This window comes from Phalacrocorax carbo, chromosome 33 (assembly GCF_963921805.1).
Source record: "Phalacrocorax carbo chromosome 33, bPhaCar2.1, whole genome shotgun sequence".
NCBI classification, from domain to species: domain Eukaryota; kingdom Metazoa; phylum Chordata; class Aves; order Suliformes; family Phalacrocoracidae; genus Phalacrocorax; species Phalacrocorax carbo.
The window spans coordinates 679,212-706,954 of NC_087545.1; the positions used below are offsets into that span (position 1 = coordinate 679,212).

General features: G+C 44.8%; 1 protein-coding gene across 1 annotated transcript; it reads right to left on the bottom strand.

The window, feature by feature from the left end:
• Positions 1 to 1,897: 1,897 nt before the first annotated feature.
• LOC104047295 (deleted in malignant brain tumors 1 protein) lies at positions 1,898 to 26,189 on the bottom strand. Its single transcript, XM_064437569.1, has 9 exons — positions 25,305 to 26,189; positions 21,343 to 25,102; positions 15,515 to 15,541; positions 14,093 to 14,422; positions 13,372 to 13,699; positions 6,689 to 7,020; positions 5,524 to 5,847; positions 3,762 to 4,076; positions 1,898 to 2,356 (listed from the first exon to the last, which is right to left on the bottom strand). The coding sequence occupies exons 2-9, from the start codon at positions 21,371 to 21,373 to the stop codon at positions 1,977 to 1,979; spliced, it is 2,067 nt and encodes a 688-aa protein (XP_064293639.1). The 5' UTR covers positions 21,374 to 25,102; positions 25,305 to 26,189; the 3' UTR covers positions 1,898 to 1,976.
• Between the last annotated feature and the right edge of the window lie 1,554 nt (positions 26,190 to 27,743).

The following is a 27,743-nucleotide window of genomic DNA, read 5'->3' on the forward strand; positions in this document are numbered from 1 at the left end:
TCAAGTGTACTTCTGCAAGTTTTTTTAGTATTCTTGTCCAGAAGAGAAAAGAGAGGGGAAATTGGAGGATGTATTGTGACTTTCAAGTGTGATATGTTCATTCGGATTGTTAGTGGCCGCAGCAGTAGATCCAAGTGACTCTACACCCTCTGTAACAGGGTGAATCACAGCCATCCGGCAATGCCACCAGGTTTACTAGTAACTGACGTGGGAAAGGGTCCCAAATTTAAATTGTTCTGCACAGCCAGCAGCAGGCTGGACCACAGCATCACAATGCCATGATTGGCTTTTGGATGGGAAGGAGAGGGGAACACAGATGATTTACCCCCATTCCTGTCTGAAGCACTTTCTCTGCACGGTACTACGGTTTTAGAGTCATAAGAGGGGAAGAGGGTACCCTGCCCTGTGGCATTTCAAACACCCTTCCGCGTACCCCAGAAGTCAAGCAGCTGTTGACACAGATGAGACTTACCCAAGCACACAACACCAGCATCTTCTCTGTGCCTGCAGTTATGGACTCCCCATAGAGCGGTCTCACATTTGGAGAGGGCGGTTTCCGTCCCTGTGCAGTTCACATCATCCAGCCAGATAGGGCCAGATCCTTCTCCAAAATAAGCAGAGGCCGGAGAGGACAGTGCTCTCCCACAGCCCAGCTGTCGGCAAACAACTTCAGCATTGCTTATATCCCAGTAGTCATCACATACTGTTCCCCACTGCTGGCCATAAAAGACTTCAACTCTCCCACTGCAACGGTTTGGTCCATCCATTAACCGCACTGGAGCTATTCTTGGTACATCTGAAGAAAAAAACAAGGGCAGGGTTAGACATTAGGTTGCCATTTGCGTGATTAAAAGAAAGAAAACAAAATGTATGTGAGCCTAATGACATCCAGGATGCATTTATCCAGTTGCATAATGTTGGGATATCTTCCCCCGCTCTTGTCTTCAGAGATGAGTGGAAAATAGACGGCGTACTGTATTCTCCAGAATGTAGGTTAGAAATCCCAGGCAAGGAAAGCACGCCGCTTCTGTTCACAGAAACAGCTACACGCATGCCAAAAATAAGAGAGGAATTTGTAACAAGCTTCCACTATGGTGAAAGAGAGTACACAATCCAGATTCAGGACACTTCAAGACAGATCCTGCTGCTGAGGTGCTACGTGAATACCCCTCTTGGCCATAGAAAGAGTTCCCCGTCATGCAGATGGACACAGAGAGAGGTTACCTGAGCACACCACACCAGCGTCTTCTCCATGCTTGCAGTTATGGGACCCCCAAGACTGGGCCTTACACTCAGAGAGGGCACTTTCGGTCCCTGAGCAATTCACATCGTCCAGCCAGATGGGGTCAGGCCCTTGCCCAAAATGAGCTGAACCAGGGGCTGACAGCGCTGCCCCGCAGCCCAGCTGCCTGCACACCACGCTGGCTTCAGCTGCATCCCAGCTGTCATCACACACGGTTCCCCACTGCTGCTCATGAAACACCTCGATTCTCCCAGCACAATGACTCGAACCATTCACGAGCCGGATGGGAGCTGGTTCCACGCCACCTGGACCAAACAAAACACAATTGCAAAGTGTTTGAGGAGCTTTGCATGCCTCAGAGCTCTGTGGCGAGGGCAAAAGACCCTCCTTGCAGGGGTCTGGAGGCCAACAGGGCTCGAGTCCATGGTTTGTAAAGTGGCACTAGATGCCTATGACCTCACAGCTCTATCCCACATCCTTGGCTGGAGCTTGTGCAATAAATAAATCAATCAATCAATCACTTGCAGAGTGACCCTAGATGAGCACCCAGGTTGCTTCCCTAACAGCAGAGCACTGCAACGGGGAGGAGGGAAGAGAGCACTGGTGGAAAGAGTGCATTTGAGAGTGCTGAGTGCCCACTTGGGAGCCTCTACAAGCCTGGCTATCGGGACTGGCCAACAAAGTTGGCAGCACCCTAGTCCCCACAGGAGGTCCAGGGCCATTGGCACCCTTCCTACATATACAGGCCATCCCTCCTACCCCACATTTCATGACATGCATTAGTTGTACCTGAGCAGACCACACCAGCATCCTCTCCATGGTTACAGTTGTGGTCCCCCCAGGGCTTGGCCCGGCACTCAGTCAGGATGGTTTCATCCCCTTCACAGTTCACATCATCCAGCCAAATCTTTCCGGTTCCTTGCCCAAACTGAGCAGAACCTGGGGCTGAGACCGCTGTCCCACAGCCCAGATAGCTGCACACCACTTGAGCATCTGTCAGATCCCAGCTGTCATCACAGACGGTCCCCCACTGCTGTTCGTGGAACACCTCGACTCTCCCAGAGCAGAAATTCGAACCATTCACCAGCCGGACTGGAAGCAGCTCACCAAATCCTATGTTGAGAAATAATGCAGACCTCAGTTCTCTGTTGTATTTTGGTCTGTGCTGGCAGGGTAGAGCACTGTGCTGCTCCCTCCTGGATTGCATCAGGACAGACATTGGCATAGGCAGACATTTTCACAGTGAGGACAGTCAACCATTGGAATAATCTCCCCAGGGAAGTGGTTGGCCCTGCCACATTGGACGCTCTTAAGACTCAGCTGGACAGGGTGTTGGGCCACCTTGTCTAGACCATGCTCTTACCTGGAAAGGTTGTCCTAGTTGATCCCTGAGGCCCCTTCCAACCTGTGACTCTGTGATTCTGTGATCGCTTGCTTTTTCATCAGCTCAGCAGACCTTTGCCTGAATTTCAGTCCCTTAGGCAGTGGTCTCCAGCTGACCTCTCTTGTTGACTAGTACCTTCTACAATCAGCCAGCTCTGTTTGAACCTTTATCTCACCAGAGGATGACATGACAGTATGCCTGCAGCGTGTTATTGTGGTGGACTGGACTAGTGGGAGTAGCGCTGGGCTGGCCATCTCAGGTGGGAAGGGGCAGGGACCTGTGGACAAACACTGGTGCAGGAGCATGGGGTGGCCTTATGGTCTGGGCTGTGTGAAGGAGCCTTAGCATCTGGGATCAGAATTTTGGTAAAACAGAAGGATTTGACTGACATCTAGTATCATATGTTGATGTTTTCTAGCTCTGGTGTTGGTGAACATCAAGTATCTGGTGCTGGGGACCATGATACAGGCCAGACGAATCTCACTAGAGGTGGCTGTTTCCTTCACAGATATGAAGTCAACCCACACTGTTGATTTAACATCAGCATTTTTCACATCTACTGTCTGAGATATATACCTCCTGCTCAGACTATGCAGCTGCTGATGGGAACTGCCCAGGACTGGCTGGGTAGAACAGTGGACTGGAAGACCTACAGGCATTCCTGACAGACGCATTTTCGTGAAGCTGTATGAAGGCAGAGGACCAAGAGAAAGAAGAATGGTAGAGTTTGAGACCCAGAGCTGTCACCCATGGATGGACTGGGCAGTAGCTGACTTAATCAGCCAGAAGATCCCTCCTACTCCACATGTTATGCTATATACTGTTGCACTATAAGAAGTGCAAAATTATTGTGTTGAAGAGTAGCTGAGCTGAGAAAACACCCCAAAATGAGTGTTTCCTCTCTCTGCTGTAGCAAACTGGCCTCCAGAAGCAATCCATGAAAAAGACTTAAATGAGAACAGAGAGGTCAGAATTGTCTATAGGTTTAGATGCACCTTCCGAAGCGCTTTTGAAGCGCTCTGTGTCACTTTCTTTGGAAGAGATATTTGTGCTGAAGGACCTGAGCCTCCATATCTGTCTGGAAGGATCACCCACAAACACCTTCCCCCATGACATGCCATGAGCGATGGGTACCTGTACAAACCACACCAGCGTCTTCTCCGTGCTTGCAGTTATGGCTTCCCCAAGGATTGGCTCTGCACTGGGAGAGAGCAGCTTCTGTCCCTGTGCAGTTGACATCATCAAGCCAAATGGGGCCAGACCCTTGCCCAAAGTAAGCTTCACGGGTTGCCGACAAGGCCTTCCCACAGCCCAGCTGCCTGCACACCACTTCTGCCTCGACCAAGTCCCACTCATCATCACACACAGTTCCCCAGCGCTGGCCATAAAACACCTCCACTCTCCCAGAGCAGTGGGTCAATCCATCCACCAATCGAAGTGGGGCAGGTGCTACAAAGCCTACAGGGGGAAAAAAAAAGAAAACAAAATCAGGTCAGTAGCCGGTGCAGAGTCTGGTGTATCTGTCCTCCACCTGGCAATGAACATGGCATCTCTCGCAGTTTTGCATGGGAAGACATTGCATAAAGAGGCAACACAAGCACTTCCTCCACTGTCACAGCATTAGCTGCTCAACAGTGGGTTTTACAAACTGAAATATATGTGGGATAGCAGAGGGCAAGCCCCAGTCTTGTTTAAATATGGATGTCCAGTGCTTTGAGGATGTTATAGACTCTGTCTGCCATCACAAGGGGTTTCGGGTCTGCTGTATGTCTTGCTGCCTGCCCCTTACAGATGTCCCAGGTCCCTTAACCCACACCAGAAGGTGCTAGATACCTCAAGGTGCCAAAATCACTCATACTGTCTATCTCTATCCACCTCTCAGGCCCAGGTTAATGCTGTTTTTACCCATAAGTCAATGAACAAAATGTGGATTTTGCAATGACCCTACAAACTTTGCAAAACTCTGTACGTGGTTGCAGAGGAAAGGCGCTAATCAGCACCTTGTTTCAGGAAAGGCAGGCGGAAACCACCTCTTCTCCTTCCAGTGTTGTCCAAGCGATCAGCATATTCGTAATAACCGTCTGACCAGCAAATGCTGAATGGTAAACCGGCTGTGACATATGCTGCCTCTTGCTCGGCCAGGCAGCTGGTGGACTGGGAAAGAGTGGGTGGCTCTGGGAATCACGAAAGGAGGCTTGGAGGTGTAACCTTGGAGCTCTAGTTACATGGGACGACCTGATACTAATACACTGGGTGGGACACGGCAGGTGAAGAGAAGAACCTCGCCTAATCTTAGGTTCATAGAATGTCCTGAATTGGAAGGCACCTGCAAGGATCATCAAGTCCACCTCCTGTCCCTGCACAGACAACCCCAAATTTACACCATGTCACTGAGGGTGTTGTCCAAGGGCTTCTTGAAAACTGCCAGGCTTGGTTCCATGATGCCTCTCTGGGGAGCCTGTTCCAGGGCTCCACCACCCTCTGGGGGAAGAACCTTTTCCTAATATCCAACCTAAACTCCCCTGGCACATCTTCCTGCCTTTCCCTCGGGTCCTAATGCAAGAGTTTTTGGGGCACTTCAGAAGGAGCTATGTCTACTGGCACGAGGGTGGGATGGCAGGGCTGCCAAAGCCACAGCATGTCCTATAGCACAGGGAGCCCTACAGATAATTCCTGCAGCTCCACTGCCTTTTACCAGTGGCTCATGTGGCGGTGGGTTTTAGTTAAGAAGAGACAAGACCTCTTTAGGGCTTAATGGTGTGAATCACTTTTTATCTTACAGTTCTCTTGGTTGTTGGACCAGCGCTGCTCCAAAGGCAACAGGGCCTCCTACAGCACCTCCAGCATCTCCCCATACCCTACAAAACCCACTTGTGTCTTGCGGAGTGGGATTTACCTGAGCACACAACGCCAGCATCTTCTCCATGCACACAGTTATGGCTGCCCCAAGGTTTTGCACTGCAGTCGGAGAGGGCAGCTTCAGTTCCTTTGCAGGTCACATCATCAAGCCAAATGGGGTCAGGCCCTCCCCCAAAGTAAGCTGAGGAAGGAGCAGATAGAGCGGACCCGCAGCTCAGCTGCCGGCATACAACTTCAGCGTCAATTATATCCCAGTTGTCATCACAGACAGTTCCCCATTGCTGGCTATAAAGCACCTCCACTCTCCCAGCACAGCGACTTGAGCCATTCACTAATTGCAGCTTAACTGGTTTTTCAATTTCTGCATGAAGAAAAAAAACCAAAAAAACAGCAGCAAAAACAGGATCAGGGATTGCACATGGAAAGATTGCCTAGAGGCAAGGAGAGGTATCCACTAGCACTGCCCAGGACTGATGTGAAAGAGGTCAATGGGAAGCCTGTCAACATCCCAATGCCATTTCTAACACCTGGGGTCCATGGACCACTTCATGAAGATTTACTCCCCAGTTAACCGTGATGTAGGGGCGTAGGGCATGCCTTCAAGCCTTCCCCACCCAGTTCCTGGAGCTCAGCACTCATTACCATCATGCTGTGATGTCCAGGTTAGGACTGGTTCTCACAGAAGTGACCCACAATTGAATTTATCATCCCAGTCCCAGTCTGGAGAAGAAACACATCATCCAGGAGAGAGTATTGTTACAAAATATGTATGGAAAGAGGCCATGTAAATGCCCAAATTCTTTGGCATATTTCAGCCATGAAACATGTGCATGGAGAGTATGTGCATTCAGGTGGGGTTCCTTCAGTCTCCTTGCCCATTAACTTCATAGTGATGGCATAAGAGGCAAGAATAATGAGGACCAGGAGAAAAAAAAAACACTAGCTCTCTTCTGCCCCAGTGGCAGAATGAGCACAAACACCACCCCCACCCACCTACTGTTTAGCTGGTAGAACTAAGCTGGATAACTTAGTCCTAGACACAGTACCAGTCAGTACCTGAGGCAGCCATGCCCATCCTGAGCCCTAAGGGTAGCACTGATGGAGAAATAAGATTCTGCAAAGAGGCTTAAGAACCTCCCTCTACACGGCGCAGCATCCTGGGAAGCACACCACACACGGGGAGGGGTGTACGCGTGAGTTACCTGAGCATACGACACCTGCGTCTTCTCCATGATTGCAGTTATGCTGTCCCCAGGGTCTGGCCGCGCAGGCAGAAAGGTCAGCTTCTGTACCAGTGCAGTTTGTGTCGTCCAGCCAGATATGACCAGTTCCTTGGCCAAAGTGAGCCAAGCCAGGGGCTGACCGCGCTTCCCCGCAGTCCAACTGCCTGCATACGACCATGGCATCGGGCAGATCCCAGCTATCATCGCAGACGGTTCCCCACTGCTCTTTCCAAAGCACCTCGAGCCGCCCCTCACAGCGGTTTGTGCCGTTCACAAGTCTGATGGGAACCGAGACGGCAACACCTGAATCCCAAAACAAGCCAAGGTAGGAAATGGGCATGAGCCAGGTTTTGGCTGATAGTGGAGAATGTAACAGCTTGCTCTTGCGTGAATAATGCCATTTTGGGTTCGTCTGGGGAAGGATTGCCAAACCCATCACTACTTTTTTATTTTCCAGCAGGAGCATCATAAGAAAAGCTTGCTGGCTCATTAGTGGTGTGAATTTCTTGCACGGGTGGCGTTAGGACCTGTAACACATCTCTGCATCTCTATAAGCAGCTGCAAGATCTCAGTCATCTAGGACAGTTCTGATCATGGGATTCCTATGAACATGTCCCTCCCAGAGACATGGCAGACCTTCAAAGCCTTGGATGAGAACCAACCATTTCCAGCCATGGAACAGACCCAACACACCCTCCAACATGGTGTGTGACAGCTCCACACCACAGAAACCCTAGACTATACCCTGCACACAGTCAGGAAGACAAGAGGAAAACCTCAGATTATGGCCCTTAGGAAGATGGAGGTCCCTGAGGAAGTGCCTCTACACAACCTGAGATGCTTTAGCACCATGGGTTTCAGATCATCCCTCTCCACCTTCGTTGTGCAGCTCCCATCTCCATGCACAGGACTATGATCATTCCTCCTGAGGTCTGCCACTCTCCCTGTGCTGTGCAAGTAATCAAAGAAAGCTTTCAGGTTACTTCTCTGGGCACAAATTAGGATATCCACATCCTTGTCCAAAACACTTGTCAGAACTCCGCTACCCAGAGCTCGCTCGCCTGTGCCATGTGGAGCACAGTTTGTTCACCTAAATGAAGGTTTCTAGTGCCATTTATAGACCTGCACCCTCCAAAGCAGTAGTTGGAGTCCAGGACTGAGAAACTAGGGCAACTCAAAATGGCTCCAGGCACCTACATTAAGGCAACTGCCGACAGTCCATAGGGTAGGATTCACCTCCCAGCTGCTGACAGCTGCGATGTTGTCCATACTGAACAGCTGGACTCCCATAGAGTGCAGAAAAGAAGGTATTTCCAATCAACATCCCTCCAAAAGGGAGGAAGACTTGCAATAGAGCGGGGCCTCTTTCTCTTTATGGGTATAATGAAAATCCAGGCTACTGTTGGGATCTAAGCCTAGCAGAAGATGCCAAAAATCCCTCCTTCTTGAGAAAGGCCCTGTCAGATGCTTAAACTGTGTCTACCTCTTTGGTCCTGGGTGCTGCTCCCCACGGCCTTTACACACTTATATTAGAGGCTTTAGAGCAAGGTTTTTCACCTAAAGCTTGCCAGGTCGACACTTCCGTGCTGTTGGAAAGCACAGACATTTTTCTAATGAATGTTAAATTCCCAGATCATCCTCTTTGATCATTTACAGACCTGGCGCAGCCTTTACTTCCTCCAAGTCCCTGAAACAGCCTCAACTTGTACCAGGTTTTGTTGAAAACCAACATCACTGTCACAGGATTATCCTTTTCCAATTTTCTTACTATTTCTTAGTTTAAATTATTGAATTGTACTGGTTTGCAGGATATAAGTGCAGCTGCATTAAGCACTGACTCTGACAGGGAGGCAGTGGAGGTCTGCTACACTTATTCATACTTAGGTCCTGGCTGCAACGCAGAGTGTGAATCTAGTGTGGAGGAAAAAGCAGGAATGCATTCTGGATTACACAGATCAATCAAAGGAAGCTCTTTCTTGATGCTTGCATTTGTTTGTTCCCAGGGTTTGCCTTTGTATGTTTGCACTGTTAATGCCTCTAAATCTCTAGGTGAACTTCAGAAGCCAAATGATCATCTTTACTTCTCTTAGATCATCTTCTTTTCTCTTAGAAACATCAAGCCCTTTCCCAGTGTCAGGAGTTAGAACCTAAGCTTCCTGGATCTTCAGTCCTTTATTCCAGCCACAAAACCCATTGCGTTGCCAAGACTGGGGATATGAGAGGGGTCAGTCCATCATGAGTCCCATTTATCAGGCTGTATCTAGAACCCTCTTCTCCAGGAGCAAAGGAGAAAACTTACCCCAAAGACATGCCAAGAGGAAGAGCACAGTTTCCATCCTGGATCCAGTGAAGGCAGCCAGGGTCCCACTGCAGGCATCCCTGGGTGGAAGATTTCCTGGTGGTCCCATGGTAGCAGTAGAGACCTTATACAATCCAGCTCCTGAAGGGCTGGTTGGCAGGGAAGAGCAGGAAGATTGTCTTTGTAGGAGTGACTAAGAGTCAGTGGCTGGCTGGGGAGGCAGGAGAGAAGACAGTAAGGACCAAGACGGGAGGTAGATGGCAAATATTCCTTACCTTGACTCCTCCCCTTAATTGGCCTCTCCCCCTTTACCCTCCAGTGCTGGCCCCCTCCTTCCAGTTCCTTGTATATCCCTATGCTACTTCCCTCCTCCCATGCTCTTCTGTTCGTCAACATATCAAGGGAAAACGACCCCTGCGAGAAAGCACTGGATCTTTTCTCTTCTGTTGTTGTTCTGGCAAATAGCAAACTGTTCCTGGCACTTCTAGAGCTCCCATTCTCCTGGCAGGACTAGCTTGCAAACAGGTGGTGCCCTAGGAAGACTTCTTGGGGAAGGCAGGAATGATCTCTCTGTCTGCCTGCTCCTCTGACTCTTAAATGCTGTCTAGGAACAGGGAGTGTGTGGAAAACAAGAAAACACTCTTTTTTTTTTACTGTGAGGGTTTTCAAACACGGGAACAGGTTGCCTGCAGAGGCTGTAGAGTCTCCATCCTTGGAGATAGCCAACACCTGACTTGATATTGTCCTTGACAACCTCCTCTAGCTGACCCTGCTTGAGCAGGGAGCTGGACTGGATGAGGACGAAGAGGTCCCTTCCCACCTCAGTGACTCTGTGGATTAATTCCTGTCTGAACTGGGGGACAGTGAAACACAGTCTCCATATAGTGGTAGTAGGGAAGGGTCTTTCAGGAACTGGGTGGGGCCACATTCATAAAGTCAGAGTAAACCACTTGCAATAATGAGAACTTCAGGATCAAAGAGTGCAATGCAAGACATTGTCTCAGGACAGGGACAAAGCATGTGCAAATAAGAATTTGAAGTAGCGAGCAGAAGATAGACATGGCCTCTGGAGACCTATGACTTGCGAGGAATCTGCTTAACACCAGCTTGGATAAATAACACTGGTGAACTTGCATTTCTGGTATTTAACACTGATGATTAAAATAACATTTGTTTTCAGAAAAACTTTAAGTTAGCCTGCAGTTCATTTATTTTCAGGACTAAGTCTTCCCTTAGAGAAATGTTTTTCACTGGTTCACTCCTGGGGAAAAGCAGACTTTCTGAGACCTGCAGGGCCAAACACAGAGTCACCAGCTCAGCTTCATCCTGATGACGATGTTTTCGATGCCATGGACCAGTTTTCATGGACACCGATTATGGATAATTGTTTGGACATCTGGGGTGTGATTGGCCTTGACTCTAGAAGATGTCCAAGATCAACGTTTGGAGGCATGAGGAACATATAAGGTGCAGGGCCTGTCTGATTGCCTTGTTATCTACCCTGCCCTTGTCAGGAAGCTTTTGGGCCTGTCATCTTTACTGCTGGCCTTTACGTGATCCTAAGCTGCTATTTTATTGTGCTTTTCTTTCTCTTCTTCAGAAGAAACAAACCAAACTCTTTTGGCATCTCCTTGTTGATCATGTGCTCTAGGTCCCTGGCCATCCTGGTAGCTCTTACCTTTGAGCCAAACTGTGGCGCAGACCAAGGCTGAATGCAGAAACATTTGGAATATAGCAGATACTCAGGTCTTTCAATTTATTTGTTCTTTCCTAATTTTTCCATCTCTCTTTATTTTGGGAGACTCCTAGATGGAAGAGGAAGCACATTTTGAGTCGTGTTTGCACAGGAAAAGTGTGAAGAGGTGAGTCTTACTGAATCACGTGCCATGAAGAAAATTGAGCAGATGAGCTGGCAGCTGGAAAGAAAGGCTTTGAACAGAGCGGGCTGCAAGGGGAGTAGAGACCGTAAGCCAAGAGGAGAGATCCCATGAGATATAGGAGCAACAATGAACAGATCTTGTCTGCTGTGGACAAGATATCAGTAACACTTTCTATGTCTCTGAAGGGAGCCACTGAGTCCTCATGCCCAGATCTTTGTCAGAGGTGCCAGTTAGTCTTCCCACTCTGCCTTAGTATTTCACATTTTCTATCAAGATACGTTTTTCACAAGTAGCCATTGTTCTTTCAGCTTGCATTCTGAGACGACTATTTACTATTTGCTTCAACTTCAGTTGGCTTTGTTTACTCTTCAGTCCTATTCCTGTTGACCTTTAATATAACTTCCTTGTCCCCACTTACCAGAAACAATAGGCCTTTGGCCAAGCAGTGGAGCGGCTCTGCATTCCTCTGCTTTTGAAAGCATCCTGCCTCGGCTTCTTTCCCCTCCCTGTATTAGGAGGAGGGGGGTCTGCTGCATTGCTCTTTCCTAAAGTCTTCTCAGGAGCATGTAACATCTAGAGCACAGCACGCGAGTGAAGGCATTTGACTATAGCATGTATGTATATAGATATATATAGTATATATACATTTATAGTATATATACTATATAGTGTATATATATATAAGTATTATAGTATATAAGGACAGAGCTGTTCTCCAAAGGAAGAAAAGACAGAACGGAGGACAGCCACCGCACAGGCAAACCAATGACCTCGCCCACAGGGAGCAGTCCCACAGCACCAGAAGAGCAGAGAAGGATAATGAGAACAATGGGATCTACCAACAGTACAATAACCATTAGTTAAGATCAAGGTAATGAGCCAGCACAAAGGTCACAGAATCACAGAATCACAGGTTGGAAGGGACCTCAGAGATCATCTAGCCCAACCTTTCTAGGAAGAGCACAGTCTAAACAAGATGGCCCAGCACCCTGTCCAGATGACTCTTAAAGGTGTCCAACATGGCCAAGTCAACCACGTCCCTGGGGAGATTATTCCAATGGTGACTGTCCTCACTGTGAAAAATTTCCCTCTGGTGTCCAATCGGAATCTCCCCAAGAGCAACTTGTGTCCATTCCCTTGTCCTTGTTCTTGTCCTTGTCCTCTCCGTGTAAAAAGGGAGTCTCCATCTTCTTTGTAGCTACCCCTTAAGTGCTGGTACACGGGGATGAGATCCCCTCTGAGCGTCCTTTTCTCAAGGCTGAACAAACCCAGCTCTCCCAGCCTACCCTCATATGGCAGCTTCCCAGTCCTCTGATCATCCTGGTGGCCCCTCTCTGGACCCCTTCCAGCCTGGCCACATCCTTTTTGTACAGCGGGGACCAGAACTGCACACAGGACTCCAGGTGTGGCCTGGCCAGCGCTGAGTAGAGCGGGATGACGACCTCTTTCTCTCTGCTGGCGATGCCCTTTTTGATGCAGCCCAGCATCCTGTTGGCCTTCTTGGCTGCAGCAGCCACTGTTGGCTCATGTTGAGCTTTCTGTCCACCAGGACCCCCAGGTCCCTTCCCACAGAGCTGCTCTCCAACCAGGTGGATCCCAGTCTGTGCTGCACTCCTGGATTATGTTTTCCCAGGTGCATGATCTTACACTTCTCCTTGTTGAACTTCATAAGGTTCTTGCTGGCCCACTCTTCCAGCCTATCCAGATCTCCTTGAAGAGCAGCAGGCCATAACACATTAATTTCTCCAGGAAGAGGCTGTGGGGGACCGTATGAAAGGCCTTGGAGAAGTCCAGGTAGACAATGTCCACCATTCACCCAATGTCAACCAGGCAAGTCACTTTGTCACAGAAGGCCACCAGGTTTGGCAAGCACGATCTGCCTTTAGTGAAGAATGTTGGCTCTTCCCAATCACGTGCTTCATTTGACTTGTGATGGCCCCCAGGAGGATTCATTCCAGAACTTTCCCAGGGATTGAAGTGAGGCTGATGGGCCTAGAGTTACCCGGATCCTCCCTCAAGCCCTTCTTGTAGATAGGGGTAACATTTGCCTTCCTCCAGTCCTCTGGGACATCCCTTTCTCTCCATGACTTCTCAAAGATTGTGGAGAGTGGCCTTGCAATGATGTCAGCCAGCTCTCTCACACCCTCGGGTGGATGTTGTCAGGGCCCATTCATTTGTGGGGGTCAAGCTCCTGTAGTAGTTCATATACTAACTCTTCCTTCACTGATGGTGGGTCGGTGTTTGGTTCAATCAGCAATTTTGTTCCCAAAGCCTGGAACCCTACAGTGCTGGTAAAAACAGAGGTGAAGAAAGTGTTGAGGACCTCTGCCTTTTCTGCATCGTCGCTGATTGACTCTCCTTTTCCATTTAACAGTGTGCCTATGTTTTCCTTCTTTGTCTGCCTGTCCAAAGTTGTGCCCACGTAGACTTGTAGGACACCCTAACATGTCGCTGACAAGAGCAGAAGAACGGGAGGATTACCTGAACAAACTGCACTGGCGTCTTCCCCGTGGTAACAATTGTGGTCCCCCCACGGCCTCGCAGGGCACTCAGAGAGAGCAGCTTCCACCCCTGTGCAGTTCACATCATCCAGCCAGATGGTGCCAAATCCCCGTCCAAACTTGGCTCCAATGGGGGCCAGCACTGCATCCCCACAGCCCAGTTGCTTGCACACAACTTGGGCATCGTTTAGATCCCAGTCGTCATGGCACACACTGCCCCACTGGTCTTCATGAAGTACCTCAACTCTGCCAGCACATCGGTTCGGGCCTCCCACCAGCCGGATGGGCCCTGGCTCAGGTATTTCTGTTCCTGCCAAAAACAAATGAGGGAGAAGCTTTGGCACAAGTCTCTGACCCTCATCACCTGGAGAAGGCAGAATCTTCCGTGATGTATCAACACTGTCTCTGCTCACCCCAAACGCCTGTCAAAGGCTCCCTTCCTAATTTCTTGCTTGAAAAGAAAAGTTGAAGGGAAAATAATATCAGCATGGAAGCCATCAGGGGAGCGAGGGGATTATCTGTGTCTTCTCCCAGTTCTGCAGGTTCTTCCAGGCCCAGGAGTTGCGAGGCGGCTTCTCTGGGTCAAGTGCAGTGGTAAGCTGGAGCTGAACAAAGGCATTCTAAACGGGTCAGAAATTGCACCCCGGCTTACTTGAGGAAGAAGGGCCAATGTGGCATGAATCAGAAAATGACAGGGTGTTACCTGAGCACTCCACGCTGGCATCTTCTACATGGTTGCAGATGTTCTCGCCCCATGGCTTTGCCTTGCATTCGTCGAGGGACGCTTCTGTCCCTTTGCAGCTCACGTCACTCAGCCAGATTTGGCCTTTCCCTTCCCCGTATTTAGACTCCCGAGGGGCCGATAGCGCCGTCCCACAGCCCAGCTGCCTGCACACAACCTTTGCCTCCCGTAAATCCCAGTGATCATCACAGACGGTCCCCCATTCGTCCTTGTGAAGCACCTCGACTCTCCCAGAGCACTTATTGGCACCATCCACCAGGCGGATCTCAAATTTGCTTGTGTCTACATCTTCTGGAGAGAGCAGATGCCCCAGGGTGAATGAAAGGCCTGAGAAAGAGGGCTCTTCCTCCCCAGTGAGGCTGTCTTTATTGCCAAACCAGGAGGAAGAAAACCCCAGAATATTCTAGCATCCCAAATCTTTGGTGGTTGGGAACCAGGTTCTGAGCTGGGAATGGCCAAAAGTAACAGCTGTTTGTGGGACCATAGGTCTGTTTTGAGAGACGAATCACAGGGTTCATTTTCAGCTGTAAAGGGAGAAGTGTAGCCCCCCCAAAACCTACCCCAGAGTTCAGGTTCTGGCTAAGATTCCCCACAGTTAAGGCCAGTGTCTCCCAGCCAATGCTGCTACAAGAACTGGAAGTAGGGAGGAGAGAATGGAGACATTTCTGCCCATTCCTCAGGGGAAGGGCTGGGTTTGCTCAGCTATTGGCAGTGATTGCTGGGTGCTGTTGTGGACCTACAGACAGTACTGAGTCAGTACTCAGGAGTGGAAAAGGCCTACTCAGTCCTGTCCCTGCTTCTGACCCCACCAGGACTCACAATCCCTCTCAGAACCTGCCTCCAGTTGCCAAACCTCCAATCACAACACTGTTTGCCACCTTAATATCAAGAACCAAATCTCTCTGGATACTGCTGTCCCTCTGCATGGGACTGGGCTGCTGTAGAGAGAGAAAATCACCCTCTCAAGTGGCACGGTCTGAAACCCTGAAGCACCTCCATACTGGCTCATGGAGCCAAGGGGACACCAGGCATTCCTCCATCTCACGGAGATCAAACCCCCGCATTGAGGACATCCTAACTTCTCATTTAACTTTGCTAAAATGAGCAGCTGTTTGTCAATCTTTTGGATCAGTACTGTTCCTTTGGCCCAGAGATCTCCAGCAGGTACCAGCTGCACCTCCTAGAGCATACACAAGGCAGAGCCTGGAGGATGTGGTTTACAGCGAGAAGATCATTGGCCACAGAAACAGGTTTCAGACCAAGGTCTCTTGACCCTGAGCAGCATATTTAAATCTCCGGGTCAGACATAGCATCATTCTACATGAATTTCTATAATGGCTGTGTGTGCTGACTCATGCTCCACTCTCTACTACAAATACTGACCTGCCAGTAGGACTCCTGCAAGGGAAGCTGAAATAGAAGAAATACAGGGTGTTAGCTGGAGTCTCACGAGTTCTTCAGAGCATGGAGATTCAGGACAGTGAAACACCAGGCAAGACACAAGACTCTGTGAGTTCCGTTAGAGCCCATCTTTGCCCTCCATCTCCAAAACCCAGCTGTCAATGGGATTTGCCTATCCTAGTGCATCTCCACAGGACTTTGTTGATAAAGAGATCAGATAAAGAAAGAAAACTTTAAAAAAAAAGTCTACTGCAAAAAACAGATATTTGTTTGCACGGATAATGTGAAAATACCATAACAGAGCAGTTGGGATTCCTCTCAACCAGAAATAGGCACCTGAAAGTCATTGTCTAGAGGGACTGGATTAAAACACTATTCTATTTCTATTCTTTTCTATTCTATTCTATTCTATTTCTATTTCTCTTCTATTCTATTTCTATTCTATTCTATTCTATTCTATTCTATTCTATTCTATTCTATTCTATTCTATTCTATTCTATTCTATTCTATTCTATTCTATTCTATTCTATTTCTATTCTATTCTAATTCTATTCTATTCTATTCTATTCTATTTCTATTCTATTCTATTTCTATTCTATTCTATTCTATTCTATTCTATTCTATTCTATTCTATTCTATTCTATTCTATTCTATTCTATTTCTATTCTATTCTATTCTATTTCTATTCTATTCTATTCTATTCTATTCTATTCTATTCTATTCTATTCTATTCTATTCTATTCTATTCTATTCTATTCTATTCTGTTCTATTTCTATGTCTATTCTATTCTATTTCTATTCTATTCTATTCTATTCTATTCTATTCTATTCTATTCTATTCTATTCTATTCTATTCTATTCTATTCTATTCTATTCTATTCTAATTTTATTCTATTCTATTCTATTCTATTCTATTCTATTCTATTCTATTCTATTCTATTCTATTCTATTCTATTCTATTCTAATCTATTCTATTCTATTCTAATTCTATTCTATTCTATTCTATTCTATTCTATTCTATTCTATTCTATTCTATTCTATTCTATTCTATTCTATTCTATTTCTATTCTATTCTATTCTATTTCTATTCTATTCTATTCTATTCTATTCTATTCTATTCTATTCTATTCTATTCTATTCTATTCTATTTCTATTCTATTCTATTCTATTCTATTCTATTCTATTCTATTCTATTCTATTCTATTCTATGCTATTCTATTCTATTCTATTCTATTCTATTCTATTCTATTCTATTCTATTTCTATTCTATTCTATTCTATTCTATTCTATTCTATTCTATTCTATTCTATTCTATACTATTCTATTTCTATTCTATGCTATTCTTTTCTATTCTATTTCTATTCTATTCTATTTCTATTCTATTCTATTCTATTCTATTCTATTCTATTCTATTCTATTCTATTCTATTCTATTCTATTTCTATTCTATTCTATTCTGTTCTATTTCTATGTCTATTCTATTCTATTTCTATTCTATTCTATTTCTATTCTATTCTATTTCTATTCTATTCTATTCTATTCTATGCTATTCGATTTCTATTTCTATTTCTATTCTATTCTATTCTATTTCTATTCTATTTCTATTCTGTTCTATTTCTATTCTATTCTATTCTATTCTATTTCTATTTCTCTTCTATTCTATTTCTCTTCTATTCTATTCTATTCTATTCTATTCTATTCTATTCTATTCTATTCTATTCTATTCTATTCTATTCTATTCTATTCTATTCTATTCTATTCTATTCTATTCTATTTCTATTCAATTCTTTTCTATTCTATTCTATTCTATTCTATTCTATTCTATTCTATTCTATTCTATTCTATTCTATTCTATTCTATTCTATTCTATTCTATTTCTATTCTATTCTATTCTGTTCTATTTCTATGTCTATTCTATTCTATTTCTATTCTATTCTATTTCTATTCTATTCTATTTCTATTCTATTCTATTCTATTCTATGCTATTCGATTTCTATTTCTATTCTATTCTATTTCTATTCTATTCTATTCTATTTCTATTCTATTTCTATTCTGTTCTATTTCTCTTTTCTTCTCTTCTCTTCTCTTCTCTTCTCTTCTCTTCTCTTCTCTTCTCTTCTCTTCTCTTCTCTTCTCTTCTCTTCTATTTCTATTTCTATTTCTATTTCTCTTCTATTCTATTTCTATTCTATTCTATTCTATTTCTATTCTATTCTATTTCTATTCTATTCTATTCTATTCTATTTCTATTCTATTCTATTCTATTCTATTCTATTCTATTCTATTCTATGCTATTCTTTTCGATTCTATTTCTATTCTATTCTATTCTATTCTATTCTATTCTATTCTATTCTATTCTATTCTATTCTATTCTATTCTATTCTATTCTATTCTATTCTATTCTATTCTATTCTATACTATTCTATTTCTATTCTATGCTATTCTTTTCTATTCTATTTCTATTCTATTCTATTTCTATTCTATTCTATTCTATTCTATTCTATTCTATTCTATTCTATTTCTATTCTATTCTATTCTGTTCTATTTCTATGTCTATTCTATTCTATTTCTATTCTATTCTATTTCTATTCTATTCTATTCTATTCTATGCTATTCGATTTCTATTTCTATTTCTATTCTATTCTATTTCTATTCTATTCTATTCTATTTCTATTCTATTTCTATTCTGCTCTATTTCTCTTCTCTTCTCTTCTCTTCTCTTCTCTTCTCTTCTCTTCTCTTCTCTTCTCTTCTATTCTATTCTATTCTATTCTATTCTATTCTATTCTATTCTATTCTATTTTATTTCTATTTCTATTTCTCTTCTATTCTATTTCTATTCTATTCTATTCTATTTCTATTCTGTTCTATTTCTATTCTATTCTATTCTATTCTATTCTATTCTATTCTATTCTATTCTATTCTATTCTATTCTATTTTATTTCTATTTCTATTTCTCTTCTATTCTATTTCTATTCTATTCTATTCTATTTCTATTCTGTTCTATTTCTATTCTATTCTATTCTATTCTATTCTATTCTATTCTATTCTATTCTATTCTATTCTATTCTATTTTATTTCTATTTCTATTTCTCTTCTATTCTATTTCTATTCTATTCTATTCTATTTCTACTCTGTTCTATTTCTATTCTATTCTATTCTATTCTATTCTATTCTATTCTATTCTATTCTATTCTATTCTATTCTATTCTATTTCTATTCTATTCTATTCTATTCTATTCTATTCTATTCTATTCTATTCTATTCTATGCTATTCTATTCTATTCTATCTATTCAATTCTTTTCTATTCTATTCTATGCTATTCTTTTCTATTCTATTTCTATTCTATTCTATTTCTATTCTATTCTATTCTATTCTATTCTATTCTATTCTATTCTATTCTATTCTATTCTATTCTATTTCTATTCTATTCTCTTCTCTTCTATTCTCTTCTATTCTATTCTATTCTATGTCTATTCTATTTCTATTCTATTCTATTTCTATGTCTATTCTATTCTATTTCTAATCTATTCTATTTCTATTCTATTCTGTTTCTATTCTATTCTATTCTATTCTATTCTATTCTATTCTATTCTATTCTATTCTATTCTATTCTATTTCTATTCTATTCTATTTCTATTCTATTCTATTCTATTCTATTCTATTCTATTCTACTTCTATTCTATTTCTATGTCTATTCTGTTCTATTCTATTCTATTCTATTTCTTTTCTATTCTATTCTATTCTATTCTATTCTATTCTATTCTATTCTATTCAATTCTTTTCTATTCTATTCTATGCTATTCTTTTCTATTCTATTTCTATTCTATTCTATTCTATTCTATTCTATTCTATTCTATTCTATTCTATTCTATTCTATTCTATTCTATTCTATTCTATTCTATTCTATTCCATTCTATTCTATTCTATTTCTATGTCTATTCTATTCTATTTCTATTCTATTCTATTTCTATTCTATTCTATTCTATTCTGTTCTATTCTCTTCTATTCTATTCTGTTCTATTCTATTCCATTCTATTCTATTCTATTTCTATGTCTATTCTATTCTATTTCTATTCTATTCTATTTCTATTCTATTCTATTCTATTCTGTTCTATTCTATTCTATTCTATTCTATTCTATTCTATTCTATTCTATTCTATTCTATTCTATTCTATTGTATTCTATTTCTATTCTATTCTATTCTATTCTATTCTATTCTATTCTATTCTATTCTATTCTATTCTATTCTATTCTATTCTATTTCTATTCTATTTCTATTCTATTCTATTCTATTCTATTTCTATTCTATTTCTATTCTATTCTATTCTATTTCTATTCTATTCTATTTCTATTCTATTCTATTCTATTTCTATTCTATTCTATTCTATTCTGTTCTATTCTATTCTGTTCTATTTTGTTTCTATTCTATTCTATTTCTATTCTATTCTATTCTATTCTGTTCTATTCTATTCTGTTCTATTTTGTTTCTATTCTATTCTATTTCTATTCTATTCTATTCTATTCTATTCGAGTCGAGTCGAGTCGAGTCGAGTCGAGTCGAGTCGAGTCGATTTGATTACGTAGTCTCCCATGCCAGTCAGTGGAAAGAGTTCAGCCATGGCTGATGCATTTCAATCTCATCGTAGGTCTGGTGTCCAGAGCAGATGGTCACACTGGGTTGGAGGTGCATGTCTCTGCTGGAGACAAAGGATGTGACGCCCAGCTCTTATCAACAGCCAGGCAAGAGGTACACTGCTGAATGAAACAGCTGAAAATGAGGTGAGTTGCAAGTAGCCTGGCATTTTTATTTTTTCCTTTTTGTCATGGCCAGACCATGAAGAGCATTGCCATCTCTGAACTTCAGGCTGACACCAGACAAAATTAAGCCCTCTCTCTCCTGCAGACATTAATGGCAGCCATGAAATGGCACGGAAACAGCTATGGGCATGTTAATGACGCTGTGCAAAGAAGCGTCTTCAATGTGGAATATGTCTGGAGACTTGTGCAAAGAGGCTATTCCCATTCGGAAGATTTCCCCGAGGATTAACTAGACGTCCACACAAACCCTGGGAGGGAAAGCCTGAGGAAAACTTGCCAAGATCTGTTTTTGCTGGAAACTCAGGAGAAGGGGACTTTGTACCCACAGTAGAAGGTCAACAGCAAAGAAGAGCTCAACACAAACAACAGTTTCTGCTCCTAAATGCAGCAGTGTGCCAAGATCCCAAGCGTTGACCAACAGCTTTGGGCAAGAGCAGAACTGCTGACACCAAGACAACCATTAGCATTATTGCCCAGGTAAGTCTTTTTCCCATCGGCTTTTAAAATTTTTTTCTATTAGCTACTTTTAAGGTTTATGGGCTGAGATGCCTAACGGTTACCCCCCTTCTCTGTAAATTCCAGCTGCATTCAGATAACTTATCATCTTGGGAGCCTGAAGTGCCTACCCACGTCCCGTAGCCACTGAGCATGCTCAGTGCCCTGCCCGTTGCCACCAGGTCTCCTCTCATCCCTGAGGCACAGCAAACAAAGAAGATATAAGGAAGACATTTTTTATGATGAAGATGGTGAAACACTGGCCCAGGTTGCCCAGGGAGGTGGGAGATGCCCCACCCCTGGAAACATTCAAGGTCAGGTCGGTTGGGGCTCTGAGCAACCTGATCTGGTTGAAGATGTCCCTGCTCGCTGCAGGAGGCTTGGACTACCTGACATGAACAGGCTGTTGAGGAAGCAACAGTGGAAGAGGAGAACCATTGGCAAAGAGTTGCCAAGCCGATAGCAAAGAGAAAAAAAAATCCCACCTCACTTACCCCAGAGACATGCCAGGAGGACAAACCTCATGTTGGTGGCAAAAATACTGTGCGCTTGTCGTCTCCACGGGAGAGCAGGGCAGGGAGGAGGCAGGGCATGCACCCAAGGGACTGGCTATTTGAGAAGTCCTCCTTGTCACAGCTCCTCCCCTCCACCCCAAAAACCTCCCTCTGTGCCCCACGGCAGGAGCTCAGCAAATACAAAATGCCAAGCCTCTGCCAGGAAGCGACTCTTGTGCCACGAGCATCACGTAAGCTGTGGGATTGTGAAAGCGGGCTGTTTCAGGAATCTGCTGAGCAAACAAGCCATCTCAGGACAGCCAGTTCTGGACCATCAGTGCAAGGATGGGGGGAGACAGGGTTTTGAAAGTTGCCTTCCAGGACTGGCTTCAGGCAGCTGCGGGAATAGGCATCAGTGCCCGTGCTTAGCTGCAAAAACGGGTACGATCCCATCCTGGTAGTGCAGCACAAGAAGATGTAAGAAACTTTTTCCCACTGCTGAAAGCAGCGTCTCCCAAAAGCGAAAGTTTTTCCCAGGTTTCCTCCCATGTTTGTCCCTAGAGACAGGAAGGCTTTGTGAAATGTGGTTGCAAGGTTTGTCTGTGTTCACAATCCAGTTAATTTTTTGGTTGGTGTGGGGCCTCCTCCCAGCCTTGACAGCGCTAGATGTACAAGCGGCAGGAGGTTCTGCCCCTGGATGGCAAAGCTGGGCTCCCAGGTCCCCCGTGAGCTTGAGTCACCCAGGTAGGCACACGGCTGAGGAGGGGAATGACGCTGCAGGGATATGACGCTGCTGCTACCTTGGGTTGAATCTACCTCCTGCCAACCTCTCTATCTGGAAAATGCGTTTAGAGACCTTGTATGCTCAGCAGAGATCATCAAGCACTCCTAGGAGGCGGTTGCAGTGAGGTGTTGGGCTCACACGTCCCTACTGGGGATGCCTAAGGGGGAAGATGGCCCAGGACTGGCTGAGGGGTTGGATATCCTGAAAGGAAGGCGATGTGATGCTAGGCGTATTGCACCTCTACCACTCAGCAGAATCCTCAGCCCCCTCTTTGCATTTGCACAAGCTCTCTGGGCAAGGTTGGCCCACAGGACCATTGCTCAGCATCGTCTCTAGGAACAGGGGTGGGTGCAAATAGCTCAGCTGAACACACAGAAAATATGCTTTACTGCCGAAGACACACAGAAATATCTTTCATCTCAGGGAGCGTGCGTTGGACAGACAAGAGTTTGTGCAGCTCTGCTTAAGATGTACAACCCAGGGACTACTTGCAGCATGTCATTTGTCTTCCCCATGACAAGGAAGCGCGTGAAGATACACTTTGGAGATGACAGGCAAGGAGAGAACATCCCTGGCAGAAATGGGGGGTAGGAGTGGGCGACAGCTCAGAGGGAAGGTGAATGAGGGTGGGGTAGCAAGTCTTTTCTTTGCAACAGCTGGTCCAGCAGACAAAAGGTGAAGGTGATGGGCCAGAAAAGAAGGCCTGAATAAATACAAATCTCAGGCCACCGAGGACCATGGCCTTCTCAAAGGCATGCACCAGTCCACGTGTAAGTCACGTCCATAGTAAATCAGTATCAACGCTGTGTGTGCTGGAGGAGAGCACCGCATTCAGCTGAGAGCAGATGCATCATAGACTCATGGAACAGTTTGGGTTGGAAGGGACCTTTAAAGGTCATCTAGTCCAAGCCTCCTGCAGTGAGCAGGGACATCTTCAACCACATCAGGTTGCTCAGAGCCCCAACCGACCTGACCTTGAATGTTTCCAGGGATGGGGCATCTCCCACCTATCGGGGCAACCTGGGCCAGGGTTTCACCATCCTCATCATAAAAAATTTCTTCTTTATATCTAGTCTGAATCTACCCTTTTTTTATTTAAAAACCATTACCCCTTGTCCTACTGCAACAGGCCCTACTCAAACTTTTTGTCCCCATCGTTCTTATAAACTCCCTTTGAGTACAGGAAGGCCGCAATAAGGTCTCCCCAGAGCCTTCTCTTCTCCAGGTTAAACAACCCCAACTCTCTCAGCCTTTCTTCACAGGAGAGAATACAGACGACCTCTGTATCTTAGCAGTTGAAGACTGTTCTCATCTGTTTGCCTAGTTTTCAGTTTTGCTCATTGAGGGCATTTTCAATATCTCCATCTCTGTCATGTTGTCTATGCTTGGGTAGCTGTTACTGCCTGCCTTCTGGCCAGCCTCCCCGTACGTGGGAGGACCCCGGTTCCAGAAGTCTCAGGTCAGGTTTGCTTTTTTCGCAATAACCATAGGTTGTTGAGCCATGGCCTGTTGTGCTTTGATACTGATCCTTAGGTTCTTCCCGCTTGCGGGGAGTCTGGCCAATAATTCTGGGTTTTTGTTTGTACAGTTGATTACTCACTTGATAGTTAATCCCAACAAACCCGTATTTGTTGATAACACTTTGCATCTTATCTTCTAGGTGGCTACAAATAGAATTACTGGCTTTGTGCTCAATATTTTTCCAGGAACTGAATTTAGACTGGATCTTCTAAAATTCACAGGAGCTCTGTCCTTCCCCCCTCCATTCCTCCCTCCCTTGCTCCCTCTTCCTTCCTCTCTTCCTTCCTTACATCCTTCCTTCCCTCCTTCATTCTTCTCTTCCTCTCTTTCTGTCTCATTTATTCATGTATTCCTTCATTCATTTCTCTTAAGATCCAAGTGGATCAAAGAGTAGTTTTGACCACGAAGGGAGGCTTGGAGCAACTGACTGTGCATGAGGGTCCTTGCAAGGCGTGGTAGCCTTTGTACTGTATCACAATTCCTGACATCCACTCTGGCTCTTCTGAAATGTCCTGGAGTTTCCCAGCATCCTTCACTTGGAGTAGCTGAAAATTCAGAAAGAATTTCCTCTTTTCTCCCTGCTGACCTGTTGAAAACACAGTCCTGCCCAGCCCTGCTACCGCCGCTCAGGATCCGCTGAAGATAACCTGGGTTTCCTGATTTTCCGTCCGCCGCACGCTGGTCCTGTGCATGCACACCAGGGAAGGCAGCGACTTTGGCTGGTTTAGCATCACAGCGGTCAGTCAGTTCTCAACATGGAGCAGCAAAGACCTGCTATTTATTTAACCAGGCACTCAATCTCTCCCAAGGGAAGCAGTGTCCATGCTGTCTTTTAATATCATCACTCTCTCAGGCATGCCAGGATCAGGCTTTAATGTATCACTGGCATTTTCAGGGTAAAAACTCAACCATTTGCTGAGGTTCACCATCAGACCAGCTGTGTTGATCAAGCTTTAATACCACTGGCATTCTTAGGGTGAAAACTCAACCATTTCTGCTTTTGACATCAGGCCTGCTGTGTTGAAGGGGGCTCTGTGGACCCCTCCATGCAGCCAAGGCATGAACCAGCTCACATTCACACCACTGAGGGCTAGTGCCACACAAAGTGGACCAGCTATGCTCATTCTTCGTGGTGCTTGGTTTGGATGGGCTCTTTGTCCCATGCCTGAGGATATATTTGCATTGTTTTTCAGCTCAAAATCTTGGACGTAGTAGGAATTTTTTTAAGCCTGCCAGAGAGTTGTTTTCTCTAGGATGAAGATGAGGTGCACTGGGCACAATGGGGAGTGGCAGGAAAGCGTGTGCGTGGGGAGGCAGAGCTGGCTACAGTAGAGCTGGAGCTGAGAAGCAAAAGCAGTCTGACACGTCTCCACACAGCTTGTCTGGAGTGGGCTCTGGTGTGAGCTGTCCCTCAGCTGGGCTCTGGTTTTCCCCAGGGAAAATACATGGTTTGGTCTAGAAGAGAAGGTGGGACAGGATTAGCACACATGTTGTGTAAACACAGAGGGAACAGGCAAGAAGCTAGTTAAGGAAGGGATATCTTGTGGGGGACCTGATGTCCGTGCCCTGTGGCAAGGTAAAATCTACAACCCCAGTTGGTTGATCTGAGGTGGGAAGGGGTAAGCACGTAGGGATGGGGAGATTGCTCTTCACATACCTGAGGAGGTGCATCCGAAGAGAACTGCAGCGGGCTCTGTTTGCATGCTCCATCTGGAGGCCACAAAACCACGTTCCCTGAGCATAACAATTGCTTTCTACAGCTTAACAAGGGCTTTGCATGTAAGAATGAGTTAGCAGGAGAAAGGTTAATCATGAACTGAATTCTATTTTGCTAGAACAGTTGTACTTGCTGATTTACTTTGGGCTCTTCTGCTGAAAAGGAGTTTGACTAACTCTGGACGCAAAAGTCACATTGTTTCCCAAAGCCAGCAAAGCCCTTCAGTGGTCTCATCTTTGAGGGAAAGCCTTTGCACACACCGTAGTATGTCCCACTGGCCTCTGTCTGATACCCTGATGTCTCTAAAGGCAAGATGGGTGGGATATGTGCATTGAGTGACACTGGAGTCACCACATAGTATCTAAAAGATCTTCACCAGATTATAAATATGGCATAATAAACAGAGACTAGCAATTTTCTGTAGTTGGTGCTGTTCTGTTTAGACAAATGAGCCCTTTCCTGGCTGTCTGTAGTGTCAGTGCCTACATCTGATTAGTAGACGTTCAGGGTTCCTTTTGTAATTACCAATGATTTAATCGATGCACATAGTTCAAAGTAGTATTTTGGCCTCTGCAAGACATTGAACACCACTCAGCCCTTTGTCAAACAGTCATGTGCCAGGGTCCTTGGGGACCTGACAGCTCTCCACATCCGTTCCCACATCCCACGATCCTTTAACCTTGGCTTTCTCCCCTCCCCTTACTTCAGGCTGTGGAGGGCTGTTGCACCAAGGCTCCATGGTATATGTTCTTACAAAGCTTTGCTGAGGCACTGACCCAAACCTAATATTTTAGAAGGATGTTAGAGGGAGAGAAACGTAATGCTGGGTGTCGAATGAGCAACATATAGCTTGAAGGCAAACTCTTTATATAAGAGGAAATCCCATCCTGCACTTTCAGCACAAGGACAAAGCTGTGCTTCTAAATCCCACTGCGTCTTGCACAACTGGCCTTGCCTCATGGAAACCCATCACCTGGTTTAGGCGCTATCAGGCCGGACCAAGGGAGGTGCAATGGCACACTGTCCTGTCTGCACACCCTTTCCTAAACTCTTGTAGAGCACCCCGGCCCAAGAGCTGACCGTGCATGTCTGTCTTGGACGTATCCTATGCGTTTGAAGAGTTTGCAATATTGGCTTGGAAAGTGGAAGGAATTTTCTAGCAGCTCTAGCAGTCATACCAGTGGGTATTTGTGTTTTGCAGGGTGGAGTTGGGAGGTTTTCTGTAACTTTGTCACTGCAGGAGGCTTTTCTAATAATATCTTTTTTCACATAGTATTCTTCATCATCAAATGAGAGGAAATCTTTTTCTTATTTTTATAAAAAAATGAAGACACCCAGACACTTGACTTAAGGAGATACTGCTCCACTGATTTTTATTGTCTGAGCTATCCTATCTGCTATTTTTTTCTTCCATGGAATCTGCAAGGACCTTATCTGACAACGGATGTTCCTTGAGGTTCATACTCTCTTCTGCTTGTCCTTGGCTCCCTTGGTCCCACCTGGGAGTGCTGTCAAGGCTGCCTGAGATCTCTTCTGCCTCTCCTGTAAATGTCTGTAGCTACAAAAGCTCCTGGACTGTCCCTCCATGCAGGGCTACTTGTGGCACAGCTCAGGGTGACCGGAGCATTCTGAAACCCTTGCCCACCCCTTCCCATTTTAGCTCTCTCTCCTGGCTCCTTGGGAATCCTAAACTTTCAGGGCAGGTGTTGCTTTTCCTCAACTTTTCTGTCTCAGATTTCTGCTTATGCCTTTTTGTTTTCCAGCTTTTCAGACAAACTTGAGGTGGCTGCTCAGGCTTGGCTTAGGCTGCTTTTCTCTTGGTGAGGCCACCCTGACCTTTCGGTGAAATACTTTTTGTTTGTATAAATTCAGCCTCTTTGTGGCTTTTGCTGATTTAATGCATGGCTTTATGGTCACAAGCTGGCAGGGACATTTGTCAGTGGGACGCTACGGCAGGCAGGGCTCAGCCTGCCTGCTTTCACTGGCTCACCCAAGTGCAAGGGCTCTGCAAGAAGCTCAGCATATGCAGCAGGGAGACTGGAAACACCGGCTGTGACTGTATGGTTCACCCAGCTGTGATATTTGCATGCTGCAGCCTTGTAGATCCAGTAGCCAGAGCCTTGCACTTGCTAGTAAAAACCATATATTTTGTGCTAATACACTGATGTAGGGCACAGGATTTGCCTTGATGTGAGCAGATTTTAGCTTGTTTTACATGTGCCAGTGATTGTCTAATGCTCACTTAACTTTTGCCTAACAGTATTTGCACAGCTAAGCTATAAACAAATAGGAAATGCTTTTAAAAAGACCCTCAAACCTCAACCAAACACCAAACTATGTAGCCTTTGAGATATATTAACAGTATATTTTCACTGAGGC